Raw genomic sequence first — 15,305 nt, forward strand, 5'->3', positions numbered from 1 at the left:
TATGCCACTGTTGCAGTCAAAAGGTATTTGATTGGCTATATATTGTTTATTATTATATATTGAAACATTTAATAATTACTCTCTAGCCACCAAGTTCTGTGAAAGATTAATTGTAAAAAGTTACGTTAAACATTTGTACATCTGTTCTGTCTCTTGAATACACTTTATAAATGCGGAGGCCATTGTAAATACATCCATCTTTACTTAGAGGGGGTCTTGAGTCTTGTTACCCAGGGCACATGGAATTGTTAGTCCGGCCCTGCTTGGCGTGATGATATAATGTCAGTATTGCAGTGTTTCCTCTAGATTTGTTTTCCCAACGGGCTTATCTGCTATTGTTAGCTACCTACCGTTACCTTGAAACCATCCAGACGGTACCGTACGTACCTGAAACCAGTGATTTAACGGCACCGCTCTTTTTACACACAGTTTAACAACAAAACTCTGAGTGAACATTACTAGCTACGTAGGTAGTAGCCCACTGTAAGGTTGAGGGTGGCCTTATACAATATTGACACTGCTCTATTCCAGTAGATACATGTATATGAAATACATTTTTGTTTTTATTAATATAGGCTATTTTTTAGGCAGGTGCCTGTGCGCTGTCAGAGTCCTCTGGGTTAAAATGGAATCACAGGTTGTTGTTATTACTGTCTCAGATTTTGATCAAACCTTGTATATATCAAGAATGTGTCCCAAAACCAAGGCCTGTCAATAGTTCTGTTCAAAGTCTACTTAGACAGTGATACATTTTGAAAATAAAACTTGTGTTTTGCTTAAATATCTGATCTTTCTGCTATTACGAAACACCATTTTGGCTGTTTATAGCATTATGTCTTTAAATGTGACAAAAACACTAAATAATGATTTTGACTATGTATTGGTATGTCATTTGCGGGGTGTAAGGTGCTGGAAAAAGCTTTAAAATGGAACTTGAAAGTGCTTGAAAAGGGCTTGAATTTGACCTTGACAGGAAAAGGTGTACGGGCCATATATAATGGAGCAGGGGTCTCAAACTGTGTACCAACTGTGTAGTGAAGTCTAGTCAAGACGTTTTTCTATAAACTCTGTAATATCCACTTTCCCCCCTTACAAACTTAAACCAGAGTGAGCTCTTATCAGCTGGGATGTAATCCATGACGCACAGTGTGAGATTTGCACTGATAAAAGCTCTTTTTTGTTTATAGCAATTACACTGGTGTCTCAAAATTCTCCCAATGAGTTATTAATTCTAATAAGCACCACTAAGCAGAAATAAGATTACATGCAGCGGCAAAAGTGCTTAATAACAGAAACTGAATTTGGCTCATAACGTCTTTAAGTGAAGTGAAGACTTCATTTATTGAAGTTAAATGTATGATGTAATGAACTTAATTTCTGTATAATTGACTTGCCTCAACACAGAAGAATAGAAAAGTCTTTATTGTCATTGTTAATGTACAACAGAATTGAATGCAGTCCTCTCCGCGCAAAACATCAGTAAAACTGCAAAGCAGGAGATATATATATATATATATATATATATATAAACTGTATGTATGTATATACGTAAGAGTCTCTATGTATATACAGTACGTCTCCAAAGTCACTATACAAATATATAAAGATGTAGGTTATTTTTTATTTTATTTTTAAAGTTAAAACACAAAACAAATGTGAAAAAGTTGCAAAAACGTAGCATCCAGCATGTTAGTCTTGTGTTTTTATTGATCAAGCTAGTACAGTGCACATTTAAAGGCCGATTGCTTGGCCTGTGGTATTGCTTGCTTGCTCTCCAGAACCACTGTAACCCAAAATTACTTACAGAAGGACCACAAAGCACTTAGCAACCACACTGTATGCCCTATAGCCTACTACTGACTTACTGTGTTCGCCTTCTTCAGAGAAAAACATTGTACTACCACATTAACCTGACCTGGCAGATTCAGAATTTACTCACAAAATATCACAATTAAAATGTGGAGCAACCAGACATTTGCCTTATGGATTGATGGCGGTGCACCAAAGCGCCACCCAGCAATCAGCAAATATCTGCGTGCGTGCGTGCGTGTGTGCATATGTGAGTGCAGGCTGTGAAAGGGAGAGAGACAGAGGGTTTAGAGGAAAAGGTGGAAGGCAATGCAAATAAAGAGAGCATTTCATTAACAACAGTTTAATATTGTCTTTTTCGTCAACAATATTGCGTGTTGACATCGCCACAGTCTTAAATGATGTGTTTAATGACAGCGGTGTTGTCCCGTACTATAGCCCATCGTTAATTAATTTAACACTTCAGCAGAGTTGTTAATTTCCATACAGGCTTATTTGCTTGGCGGTTAACGTTGAAGTATGGATTTGATTCGCGGGGATATTTTGCCAATGGTAATGTTATTAGTATTATAAGTTGGCAGCACACGTGAACAACAGGACCCAAGGTGAGGGTTTGTCTGAGTGAGAAGGAAGAAGGGGTGAATTTACAGCTCACAGCAACTGAATATGATATAGTGTCTGTATGATCTATATGATCGAGTGTCAGCAAAAATGCCTTATGATTGAGTTCCCTCTAAGCAAAATGATCAAAGTGAATTTAAGTTGGGATTTTATTTTGAATTATAACTCGTTTTTATTGCGTTTCTTCTTAGCAAACTGCTGAGTGGCTGTAAGATGGCCCTTTATTTGGAATTGTAGACATGGAAGAGCCAGCCATTTGGAATCCTCTTTTTTTCTGCGTTCTTTTAGTTCACTTCAAAGTTTAATATCTAATGCTGTCCAAACTAAGCCTGATCCTACCAGACATTTGTACAGAGAGTCTGGCCACTCTTCTTTAACAAGTGTTCACTTCCTTGAAGGCGGGTACCCGGTTGAAGTTTAACACTATTGGACTGCCATAACAAATCGCTAGCGTTTGGTTGTGACGTGCAGTATGTCATGTGCATGTGCAACAAGAGGGAAGACCGATGAGGTTTATAACACGTCGCTAGCGTTAGCCAACTCCTTCACCACTAAGCTGGGGAGGAGAGCCACAACATCAAGGCTACCAACAAAACTCAGCAAAGATGGTTCTTGCTCGGGATTTAACTTGCGGATATTCTGCAGCGTTGCTGCAACGGACCGAATGGCTTCGCTCGCATCTTTCCCAGCCGCCATTACAGAACTACAACTCTAGCGCACAGCCTCAACGTCATCATTGTCAGCCCCTCCCTCTGTTCGCTGATTGGACCACCAAAAAGCTGGCTGGAGAAAACTATATCGCAACCCCAGACGTAGTATTGAAGGGAAATGAAAATTGAGCGTAAGTACGTAGGAGGGCGGAGCCAGGCAAGTCCAAACTGCTCCAAGTTCATTGGGTACCAAGGAAACCAAATGTGAAGTAGATTGAACGGTTTATGAGATATTTCAAAGTCAGACCACACACACACACACACACACACACACACACACACACACACACACACACACACACACATATATATATACATATATAAGCGTCATATTTGAAAAGACTGCAGATTTTATCAGAGTTTAGAACAAAACAAACTTGCATTAATATCATGAAGAATAGACAAATATATAGAATATAACCCCTGATTTTTATTTATTTAAAAAAAAAAGAGGAATCTGTTTTTTACTTTGCTGTACTTGATCTCTCAACTCTGCAAATCTTATCACTCAGATTATGCAGAAATGTATTTTTTTCAAATAGAAATAACCTTTGGCTTGCACTACCAAATATTCATTAGATTTATTCAGCAGACTATAGATTTCTTAAATAATAAATTGTGAGTGGTTGAACTAATCAGGCCTATTCTCATTATTTGGATCATAGGCTGGGAAGTGTGCTCATGTGTCAGTGGAGTTTTTAATTTAAGTGCTGGCAAATTTGCTCTATAGTACATAATTGATCAAGTACCATGACAGTATTGTTAGTTTTGACTAAGGTTTAAACTAAAAATACCATAATGATATTTTTTAAGATACTTCACATTGAGGAACAGAAGCAGTCGAACTTCTCAAATTTCAAACTACTAGTTTGGACTCCACTAACAAGACCTGATTTGTTAATTAATGAGCTTTAGAGGAGCTGATAAGCAGATTGTGTTACCTTTCGACAGAGCCAGTCTTGTTGTTTTCCTCTGTTTCCAGTCTTAATGCAATGCTAAGCTAACCGGCTGCTAGCTGTAGCTTCATATTTAACTGTTGTCGATCTTCTCATCCAAATCTCGTTAAGAAAGCAAAAAAGCACATTTCTCCAGATGTCAAACTATTCTTTTATAAGTTGTGTAACACAAGCATCCATACAATCATTTTTCCTAAGTAAGATACAGGCTTAATTTGGCAAAATTAAGATTTTACTCTCAGACCTTGTTTGATCATGAATACATGTGAATCTAAGCATTTGATGCCAGGTTTCAGGATTACGGTCTGATATTGGTTTTAATATCACAATGTGTCAGACAAATAAAGAAAAACCCTGTATATACATCTTAAGTCACTGGAGTTAAGGATGCCACTTTGGGAGTTTGTGTGTGCGTTGGGGTAAAAATAAGTTTGTGTGTAAGAGAGAGAGAGGAAGACATCAATCAAAGCTCATTTCAACCCTTCTCATATCTCTCCTAACCACACACATTGAAAAACCAGAAACAAATCCGCTGCCAGAGAGAGAGTGAGTTATAGAGCGATAGAGAGATGATGGGGGAGAGGGGGAGTGATAGCAAGGGAGGACAGAGTGAGAGAGAGTGAGAGAGCACTTTCTATTTATAGCCTGTGTGCCCGGAGAGGAGAAAGACTGTTCGAAAGCACACTCGGTGCGTATGGTTTTGCTCTGCAGTACACAGGCTGACGCTCCAAAGATGCAGAAACAGAAACATGCCTTACAAATGATATACCATGTGGGTGGTAAGATAGGGTCATAACAGGGAAAATGGACGTCTGTTTGAAAGGCTGATAAAAGGAGGAACATGATTGGTCCAGTAATCATCCACTTTATCCCCCTCATTGCCCTACATGGAAAGAAATTACCTCTCTGTACTTTTTCCTGCTGGGTGTGTGTTGATCACATTGATTCTCTGCATGTGTATTCCAAGCATTCACTCACTGACAGGTCACAACATTATTTTAAGTGATTAAAGCAACTGTCAAGATTCATGATAGACAATTCTGTAAATGTTCTTTCAGCTTACTTAAGCCCAAAAGGTTCCCACTAAGATTTGGAAAATATGTTTCACAAAATAGGACATGCACACACAAAAGGAGTTCTATTTTACCAATGGTTACGCTGGTCTGTAATGTTAACTTGCCGGTGTACGGAGCACTCTTGTGGTAAATGCTAAAAGCTTTTGCTGAACGGAGAAGATTTTAGTTGGTTTCCCTTTGTAATACAACAAAGTCGTTTCCTATCCGTTATCTGTCTCTCAGAGCTGGAATTTAAAAACGTATCATTGTTGGTGAAAGTCAATAGTTGCAAATTGGCCAGTAAAGTAATATGGCATGAAGTGTTTAAAGTGGTGTCTTTGTGTTTGTAATACAACATGTTAATAAATGAGTTTTAGAGGGGCTCGAATGTTTTATTTTATTACCTTTGGAAAGAGCCAAGCTAGCTGGTTCCCCTTGATTTCAGTCTTTAAGCTAAGATAAGCTAAGCTAAGCTAATAGCCTCCCACTTCTAGCGTAATCCTGAGTCCAGACACAAGTGTGGTCTTGATCTTTTCATCCAACTCTCAGAAAGAAAGTGAATAATAAGCATATTTTCCAAAATGTTGTACTATTCCTTAAAGTACAAATTCAAAACACACTTAGGTTTGAGCCCTCATAACTCCTTGTTTCATGCCATTCTCCTTCTAACATGTACACACACTTTTCTTTCCTTTGCAAACTTGCTGTCTCTTTAACAGAGGCTGGGTTAGTAGTACCATTTGTTTCCAGCACTTCTCGATGGGCCTATAAATAGAGCAAACACACATTGTCTTCTTCTTCTTCTTCACCTCTGTGTGAGGTGGTCTGGTTTTGACATACAGGTGCTTTTGTTAATTCCATGCCTACAAGGTCTACCCAATAACGCTGTTTATGCAGGAGCCACTCACATTGCAGAAGATACATTGCTGTGCCCACACACTTTTTCTCCTTGTTTCATGCTTATCTGTAGATTAAAACAGTGGTTTACTGCTTGGTCTTGTGTGCAGAGCTTTGGTCTGCCTTATCTCACTGTCTTGGGGTTATATTATGCTGCTATTAAAAACTTGGTGCATGTATGTCATTTTCCAAGTTATTAAAAAAAGTCTCTCCTTCCTTTGTCTCCCTCTCTCTGCAGCATCAGACAATAGCCAGCGATTTCAGGAGACGTGTTTCGCCTTTGCATTAACGCCACAACAAGTCCAGCAGATCAGCAGCTCAATGTAAGATGAACACGGCTTTGTCAGTGCAGGATGCTGTTGCTGAATAATTCATGAATGTACATGGTTACACAGATTTGTGGTGATACATTTGTTTCTGTGCTCAAAGGGACATCTCGGGGACCAAATGTGATTTCTCAGTTCAAGTTCAGTTGCGCTTTTGCCTGTCGGAGACGAGCTGTCCTCAGGAAGACCATTTTCCACCCAATCTGTGTGTGAAAGTCAACGGGAAGCCATGTAACCTGCCGGTGAGGAGCTCCGCATTAATCACATAAACAACCAGCCAAACATGGCTTCTTTGTTCTGCTACTGTGTAACTAAATCTGAAGAGTGACAGGCTTTTTTGTTCTCTTGTTCCACCTTTTGTGCCTGGTCCCTCATGTTAGTGTTCAACCTATTTTCATAAGAATTTAACTTTTATAATATTCCCAACAAAAAGGCTAATTTTCATAATTTTCCTTTTAATATTCATGTCTGACATGTAGGGTTATCTTCCTCCAACCAAAAACGGCGTAGAGCCCAAGCGGCCCAGCCGGCCCATCAACATTACCTCACTGGTCAGATTGTCCACCACAGTTCCCAATACCATTGTGGTGTCGTGGACCGCTGAGATTGGAAGGGTAAGAATCAAAGTGTCACGGTTTTCTAACAAAGGACTCTTGACCTTTTCATAATCAATGATGGTTTTGATAAGTAATACATTCATTTATCAAGTAAAATTACTAAACATTTGCTGATGAAAAAAAGTCTGACGCTTTGCTTGGTCTTTTTCAGTTTCCTTTCCTTCTAAACTGAATATGTTTGTGTTTTGGGATGGTTGGGGGGACAGAATAGATACATTTGGAGATACCACTTTGGGCTTTGATGCTTTATGGTGGTCTTTTTTTGGTCATTTTAAAGACTTTCTTTTTAAAGAATAATTGATCATACAAATAATTATTTGCCCACCTGATAATCACCTTTAATCAAAATTGATCTCATCATTATGCTAATTAGACTTAAAACATATTAAGTTATCTGTATGCACCTTTCTGTCTGCACATATTTTATTATGCAATATATTAAAATGAACTCTTTATCTTAAAGAAGTTTTTGAGGACAATCAATATGCTAAGCTAGAAAACAGTTTAGTTTGAAAGAAATGTAGACTTACTGTAAAGCATCATACTTCAATAATACAGCAGCTTTGGATTCAACATCTTGTGTGTGTGTGTGTGTGTGTGTGTGTGTGTGTGTGTGTGTGTGTGTGTGTGTGTGTGTGTGTCTGTGTGTCTGTGTGTCTGTGTGTGTGTGTCTGTGTCACATGCTTGTGTGTAGGAAACAGATTGATGTCCAGGAAGTGTGATTTATGGCCACCACTGTGTTGAGTTCATAGAGCCAAAACAGCTTAAAACGGTGGCGCAGAGTTAAATAAAAACATTAAACCACAACTTCAGGGAAGATCAGTCCATATAACCCTTTATGGTCAAAATGCACACTCAGTGAAGGCACCTTTTTTTTTTTGTTGACCAAATCATTTTGTTAATGTGTCTAAAAATAGTCTTTATTATGTCATATGTTGACATACATTGAGTTGGATGCAGCCTGACGTTCTGCAGACCGCCAGTAGAGGAACCATGGGAGTACATACTGGTCTCAAGTCTTCCTTCCCTCTTGGTTCTTACAAATGGCTGAGCATACATTTGTCTCCGAGTGGTGGGATAGACTTTACAGTACGTAACAAAAACATAATTGTCTGCTGAAGTTATCTCGAGTAACGCCGTTCAAGGACAGTTTCGTACCTGGCCCACTACTTTGACAAAAATGCAAAGCAAAACATGTCTCTAAGTGGGATTTCAGTGATCAGTTTGAACATTATTACATTATTTTATGCGTTCATGTGTGTCCACAGAGTTACTCCATGGCAGTGTACTTGGTGAAGCAGCAGTCCTCCACAGTGTTGTTACAGAGACTACGAGCAAAAGGCATCAGAAACCCGGACCACTCCAGAGCACTCAGTAAGGATGGTCAACCTTGTTTTTTTATAACCTTATTTTTTTATTTTCTGACCCAATATGCCGGATCGATATTTACTTTACTAAGACGATTACGCATTGGCCAGATAATTACTGACATAAAATCCAATATCTTTACAAAATTCAGTGTTTCTACTCGCACAAAAATATCTGACTTCATGTTATTCTCCATATAAATTACCCATAATGAGTTTCATACAATGCTATACAATATACACATTTTACATTTGGGTAAAAATGAGCACTTGTGTCAGATCATGAATGGATATCAGTAGATATCTAAAGTCGTATTGTTGCATTCAAACTAATTTTGACTATGAAGATATCTGTGTGTGCAATATGCATGTACGTTTTGTTTTAAATGAAATTATATTTAATGAAATGATATTTAATGTTATGTGCTGGTGGTGAAATGTGTTATTTGCTCTATAATTTTTGTTTTTATATCTTAGGTAGAAATAGATTGTACTTTCTGCCTGTTTTGTGCGCAGCAATGTTTAAAACTCTGTTATAAGCTAAAGAGACACACTTAAGATGCCCAACACACATCCATTGTCATGTGATTTATACTGTATGGCAAGTGATAAAAGAAGTGTCAGGTGCAGAGGGGTAAGCCCCACACAGCATGAGGAGCTTGTGAATACATCATTATTCGCTACCTTGATATTAAACAAAGGATAGTGAAGGAGCATGTCTGCTGTTTGGTTGTCACTCACTCACATGTGTGTGTTCTGCTTCTTTTCTGCAGTCAAAGAGAAGCTGACAGCAGATCCAGACAGTGAAATAGCCACGACCAGCCTTCGAGTGTCGCTGCTCTGCCCGGTAAACTCGCTCCCTTCTCCTCATGAATTTAAGTCAGTGTTTAGAGATTCAGGCATGCCTAGACGTGTCTGTCCATTCCTTTTCTTTGTGTGCGTCTCAACATGCCAATTACTTCTGGTTTGTGTTCGCGATCCACCTGTCAAATTGTCTTCTCAACCCCATGTCACGAGCCTTTTCCATGAGGGTTTGGCATGTTTGTGGCACTTATGCATCCCGTATACCCTCCATCCCTGCTGTGTGTGTGTGTGTGTGTGTGTGTCCTCTTCACACCCTGACTAAATGTGTGTTCACACTGTGCAGCTGGGGAAGATGCGACTGATGATCCCATGCCGGGCACTGACATGCTCCCACCTGCAGTGCTTTGACGCCACACTGTACATCCAGATGAACGAGAAGAAGCCCACCTGGGTGTGTCCTGTCTGTGACAAGAAGGCTCCCTATGAACACCTCATCATTGACGGGTAAGTCCCCCGGCCCGGCATCTCCCCATCTTACAGATGAGCTGTTTGGAAATAGTACATTTATACATTTAGCTTTTTGTACGTAGGAAACACACACACACACACACACACACACACACACACACACACACACACACAATTTAACACATGGTATATGTGTGTGTTTATATATATATATATATATATATATACACACAGTATATGAGAGTGGTTTCAGTCGTATCATCTAAAACTCAGCAAGAAAGCAAACATGTTTATATCCCAAAATATAGAATTATTCCTATTTACTTACTTTGTAAATGTTTCTATTTCATATGTATGATTCCTGACTTTTCTATTTTTTTTCCCTCTCTTGCTAAATTTGTTATGCACCAAAATACCAAGGCTTATCCCTTGCATGTCATAACCTGCTTGGCAATAAACATGATTTTGATTCTGAAATGAGCTGTTGAGCGTTAAAGTTCATTCTTGACTTTGGAAATTGTAGTTTGAAGAAGTAGAAAAATTAATCAAGGTCCGATTACTCCCTTTTTTTCTAGAACTTTCTGCTGCATCTTCCACAGCCTTTCTACTGTGCAGTCTGATATTTTGTTTGTCGAACTCGGGTGTTAAACACGCTGAAATAAACTGACACTTTTTGAATTGTGTTTTTTGAAGGGGAATTACTGCACTGATGCATCTCAAAATCTAGGACCATCTCAAAATCACAGAACCACTTACACAACTTGTTTAAATCTCATTTTGTGTAGGCTTTTGAAGGATTGAAAATCTATTTCATGGACATCCTGTAGGCGTGAGGGTGGCTCTGAAAAGTGTGTAGCCTGCCCGTTTGGGGAGGACAGCAGCTATAGTCAGCTTGGATTCACTGGTACAACTGTAGGTCATTTAGTTTGTAAAAGCTTTTCAAACCCCTCTTGCGGCAAACCCACTTTCCGTCATTGATGTGGATGCTCAGTATCTTCCTAACCCTGTCTCACTCAGCCACCTTTAAAGCATGCAGGTAATGGGTATATAATATACAAAGATATAGGTGATGTTAGCTTGTTTAGAGTAGATTTCTTGCCTTTAGAAGTGGAAGGTCTTTTCCACTACACTCAGCCATTGTTTAAAAAATACCATTGTCTGTGTGTGTACATCTACTTGTTTATTTGCAGGCTTTTTGTGGAGATTCTCAACAGCTGCATGGATTGTGATGAGATCCAGTTCAAGGAGGATGGCAACTGGGCCCCCATGAGGTCTAAGAAGGAAGTGCAAGAGGTCTCCTCTGCTACCTATAACAACGGACTGGACGGTAAGACATTGTGAGGGATGATTGGGGGATGGGGTGGGACAAGGAACAGAACTGGGCTGCTTCTGATATGAAGGCAGTGGGAGAAGCCTGGAAGTAATTCAATTTGAATAACATAGACGTGGTGAGAAGAGAGGCAGAGCACATTTACATCCCCTCTTTGCTTATGCATTGTCAGTTTTAATTTAGTGAGGCATCAATCACGATGCCACTGAGTACACTGCCTGTCTCCATAGTAACAAACATACTGTATCTCATGCGAGAGCAGGAAAAATATGTGCAATTTAGCACATTGAGCAGTGCTTTGTTTTTGTTTTGTTTTTTACTTTGCAGCCTCAGAAAATCATAATCAGGAGCACACAAAGACAAAGACAAAGTCATATGTCCCTGTTGCTTTCCAGGTTCAAGTCGGACGTCCGCAGGCTCAGATCAGCGGAGCTCTTCGTCGTCCAGCCACGGTGGGAGCGACAGCAGCAACAGCAAGAGAGTGGAGGTGATCGACTTGACACTGGACAGCTCCTCAGACGACGAAGGACCGGATTCACCGCCTCCGCCGCCGCCACCACTGCCTCCTCCACCCAAAAGAGCATGTCCCTCTGTATCCCCGACCTCGCCACCCATCATCAACAAAGGGTCAGACACACACACACACACACACACACTGCAGTTTTGTATTTCATTAAATGGAAACGAGGCTTAATTTAGCTGCTCCCATGGGTAGTTATGTATAAACGTGTTAAATGATTCATGAGTTCTGCGCTCAAACACACAAGTTTCTTTGACTATTTAACCTCAACGGCAGTCGCTGTAGGAAGCCAAGAGTGCTGACTGAGAAAGCTCTGCAACTAAACTCCGTTTTGGAAAGCTGTGGAAATGGATGATTTCAAAATGAGGGGCTTTCCAAAAGAAAAACTCAACGCTGAGGATATAGTTGAAGAAAAAAAATCTAACAGCTGCGTATTCTGATAAATGAAAATGCATGATGTGCATCTGTGTAGAAACTTCTGCTGCTTCATTTGACTTTAATGAATCCTGTGACTGTCAGAAGCTTGTGTTTCGAGGTGAGAGGAGCAGACAGCACGCCCTGTGACTTACCAAATGAATGTGACATAAGATTTTTGAAAAAGCCTGATTATAGATTAAGTGTTCTCTTCATCTCTAAACCTCCTCGTATGTATCTGCTTTCAGAGTGTTGAACCTGCACCACCAGGCCTCTCCTGTAAGCCGCACTCCCAGCATGCCAGCCGTGGACACCAGCTACATCCCTCCTGTCCCCCCACTAATCCAGGACTATAGACCCTACTACCACACCCCCAATGACCTCTCAGGTAATGACAAACACACGAGGACCGGAGATGATTTATTGGGAGCAAATTCATTGCTCAAAACAACAACATGACATTCAACACACACAGTAATGCACACATTTAAACTAGTAAAGGTTAGGTTTCCAAGGAGGTCCATAGTTACATTCTTACACTCAAGGTACATGGCCAAGTGTTGTTCTAACTCTCCTAACCTTATTTCAATTTCTACTAGACATCCCAATTTTTCTAAGATATGAAATGTATGTCAGGCCGAATTCTTGGGAAATAATGTGTTTATTATGATGACATTACTATTCAGTGTACTTATATATCCATAAAAGATCATTATACTGATTTTATAAACAGTCAGAACAAGCAGATACACAAAATGTGATGCAGTCTAATTACTGTGTTAATGAACAGGAAAACAAAATGCTTAGAGTACCAACTGACTTTTATTCTTATTTACCTTTTCTCTATAAAAGTTCTAATGCTATTTCTACCTCGGCCAAGGAGCTTACGTTTTTGGCTCGGTTTGTTTGTTTAGACTTAGACTTAGACTTAGACTTAGACTTCTCTTTATTGATCCTTTTGGGATGACTCCCGCGAGGAAATTGAAAGTTCCAGCAGCAGTTTTAGCAAGAAAAAAGAAATAAAAAATAGATAAAAAGACAGTATAAAGACAACAAAATACCAATAATAATAATTACAACAATAAGAACATTCGTCAAATAAACAAAGAAAAGACCATACATTATTATTAAAGTGTCAGTGTTGAGTCCAGTGTTAGTTTTTTTTGTTTGTCAGCAGGATTACGGAAAAACCTACTGGCCCAATTTTCATGAATCAAAGGCAAAGGAAGCCCCATTAAATTACGCTGCAGATCTGAATCATGGGGCGTATACGCAGATTATTTTTTACTTTTTGTTAGTATTGAGAGATAGAGCATGCCTTGGCGGAGGCCTGCCATCTCCAGGTGGCCTTCTAGTTTACAAAATGCATCTGGTTGAAAATACCAATACACCCTCTAGCTGTGTAATAAGCCCATGGCTACGTATTTATTATGTATATGCATCTGTGATGTTGATTTTTGTTGAGATTCACTATTGACTCTGCTTTTATTGGTTTCCAGAGTTGAACTTCTTCTCTTTTCTTCAAAGCGACAATCATCAGGTACGTACAGGACAGTGCAGCACTGAATTTACCACCTGAAACACTTGTTTTTAGCAAAGTCCTGACCATGGTTTATTTTAAAATAATAAAAGGGCTCTGACTTTACGTGTAACCAAATATTCTACTCATGCTCACCATTTAAAAACAAAAGCAAAAGCTGCACTTAGTGTTCCTTGATGACAAACTTCCTTCTCTGCGGTACACAAAGGTCACGCGCGGAGAGTCAAACATTAAAGAAAGAAGAAGTGATATTTGGTGGAATTGTACATAACATTTCAAACAATGTGCTGGTACAGTTTCTCTGTGCCACTGCTGTTTCTGTCTCTGTGGTCTATTTAAGGAGACGTGAGAGCGAGACTGGAGCCTGACCGATAAAAGATTTTTAAGGCTGATAATGATACAAATTATTGGTGATTTTAAAATCTTATATTCCGATATATTGGCCGATATTTATAATAAAAACAAATCCAGAGATGCATAATAAAACACAAACAGATTTCCCTGACATTAGTTATTTGTAGTTATTTATGAGTCCTCAATAAAGAAATATGATAATGCATAATGTTTTATTGTCACAACAGAACAGAGGAACATCAAAATATATTAAAATTCTGTAAAAATGCAAAACTTAAAAACTTAAAGTCCTTTGAACAAAAAAAAAATCAAAGAGTTGCCAACATGGACGTTATAGAGTGCCCTCTGATGGACAAACGCCAACACTCATGTTTTAAATATTCCATGTATCACCCATTGTAAATGCCAATACCGATAGTTTGGAAAATGTTATGATAATATCGGCCTGCCGATATATCGGTCTGGCTCTAAGCGAGACATTTGACAAATGGTGGTCGGCACCCGGTTACTGGTGGGTTGAATTCTCTGAGGCCGTCAAACATGAACAGAGACGTCTTCTGATTTATGATATCCACATTTTTGGGGGATTCTGTAATTTAAAAAATAACATTTTAAAGGGTTAGGTCTTCAAATTTACCAAAAGCAAACGTTTTCTCACTTACCTCGAAGGGTGCAATATCTAGCTGTTGATGTAGTTTGGGTTTTGAGATACAGTCAAGGTGAATGGGATTTTATATGTGGTTCACAAAGTATTGAAAAAGGACATTTTAAAAGATTCAGCAGCAACCTTATTTCGAGAATCTGTACCCTGTTGCTCTGGTGAGCCCACAGAGATTTGCTGTGGATAAACAGATATATTGCTACAGTTGAATTTTTCATAGAGGTGGATATCTCAAACCCCGGACAAATAACACCCAAACTTCCTGCACAGCTGGACACCACTAGAGGTTATTAAATAGCTGATCTCAAGGTGAAATGTTAACATTGACATCTTCGATGCTGACATTCGTTGGGTACAATCAGGAATCAACAGCCTGACAGCTGCTGCTGTCCTCATGTCCCCTCAAATGGGGACATATTCACCGAGCCTCTGATCTTCGATACTAAATTGCACAAAAGAAATCCTCGCTTAAAGTTACCTCATAATACCTATTCACAAATCTGCTGGGAGAACTCTTAAAAAAAAATGAAGGGACCCCGCTGCTATGGATGGCATCAATTTTCATGAGTGAATTTTATTACCATGTCCATAGTGATAGGTTAAGAGAAGTCTGTGTCAGTAAATGCGACCACCATTGGACAAATCTTTTGAGTCATTTTACATACAGTATAGCATACATTTTTACCCAGCGGTTCAGTGATAGACATGAGATCCGATTTACTTATTTAATTATAGCAGTTGGTGAGTGACTTAATGAACTCTTCAACAAAGTGATGTCTGAATGTCTGGTACTACTAAATTGTTTGGGTTCATTACTGAGCGTAGGGGATTCTTATTACGTGGGACCCCAGCATAA

The 15,305-nt window shown here is 39.2% G+C and overlaps 1 protein-coding gene across 2 annotated transcripts in view; it reads left to right on the plus strand.

The window, feature by feature from the left end:
- LOC116703397 (E3 SUMO-protein ligase PIAS1) overlaps positions 1-15,305 on the plus strand; it is a 78,763-nt gene that overhangs the window by 47,604 nt on the left and 15,854 nt on the right. For both annotated transcript variants that reach the window (XR_004335444.1, XM_032538143.1), the window contains exons 3-12: positions 6,287-6,371; positions 6,478-6,616; positions 6,854-6,988; positions 8,260-8,365; positions 9,132-9,205; positions 9,506-9,666; positions 10,821-10,957; positions 11,356-11,587; positions 12,143-12,282; positions 13,394-13,434. Coding sequence is in view for 1 of the 2 variants with exons in the window: in XM_032538143.1 (XP_032394034.1) it covers positions 6,287-6,371; positions 6,478-6,616; positions 6,854-6,988; positions 8,260-8,365; positions 9,132-9,205; positions 9,506-9,666; positions 10,821-10,957; positions 11,356-11,587; positions 12,143-12,282; positions 13,394-13,434 (1,250 nt within the window). In the remaining variant the exon portion in view is untranslated. The remainder of the gene's footprint in view (positions 1-6,286; positions 6,372-6,477; positions 6,617-6,853; positions 6,989-8,259; positions 8,366-9,131; positions 9,206-9,505; positions 9,667-10,820; positions 10,958-11,355; positions 11,588-12,142; positions 12,283-13,393; positions 13,435-15,305) is intronic.

The sequence above is a fragment of the Etheostoma spectabile genome, chromosome 1, assembly GCF_008692095.1.
Source record: "Etheostoma spectabile isolate EspeVRDwgs_2016 chromosome 1, UIUC_Espe_1.0, whole genome shotgun sequence".
Taxonomy (NCBI): domain Eukaryota; kingdom Metazoa; phylum Chordata; class Actinopteri; order Perciformes; family Percidae; genus Etheostoma; species Etheostoma spectabile.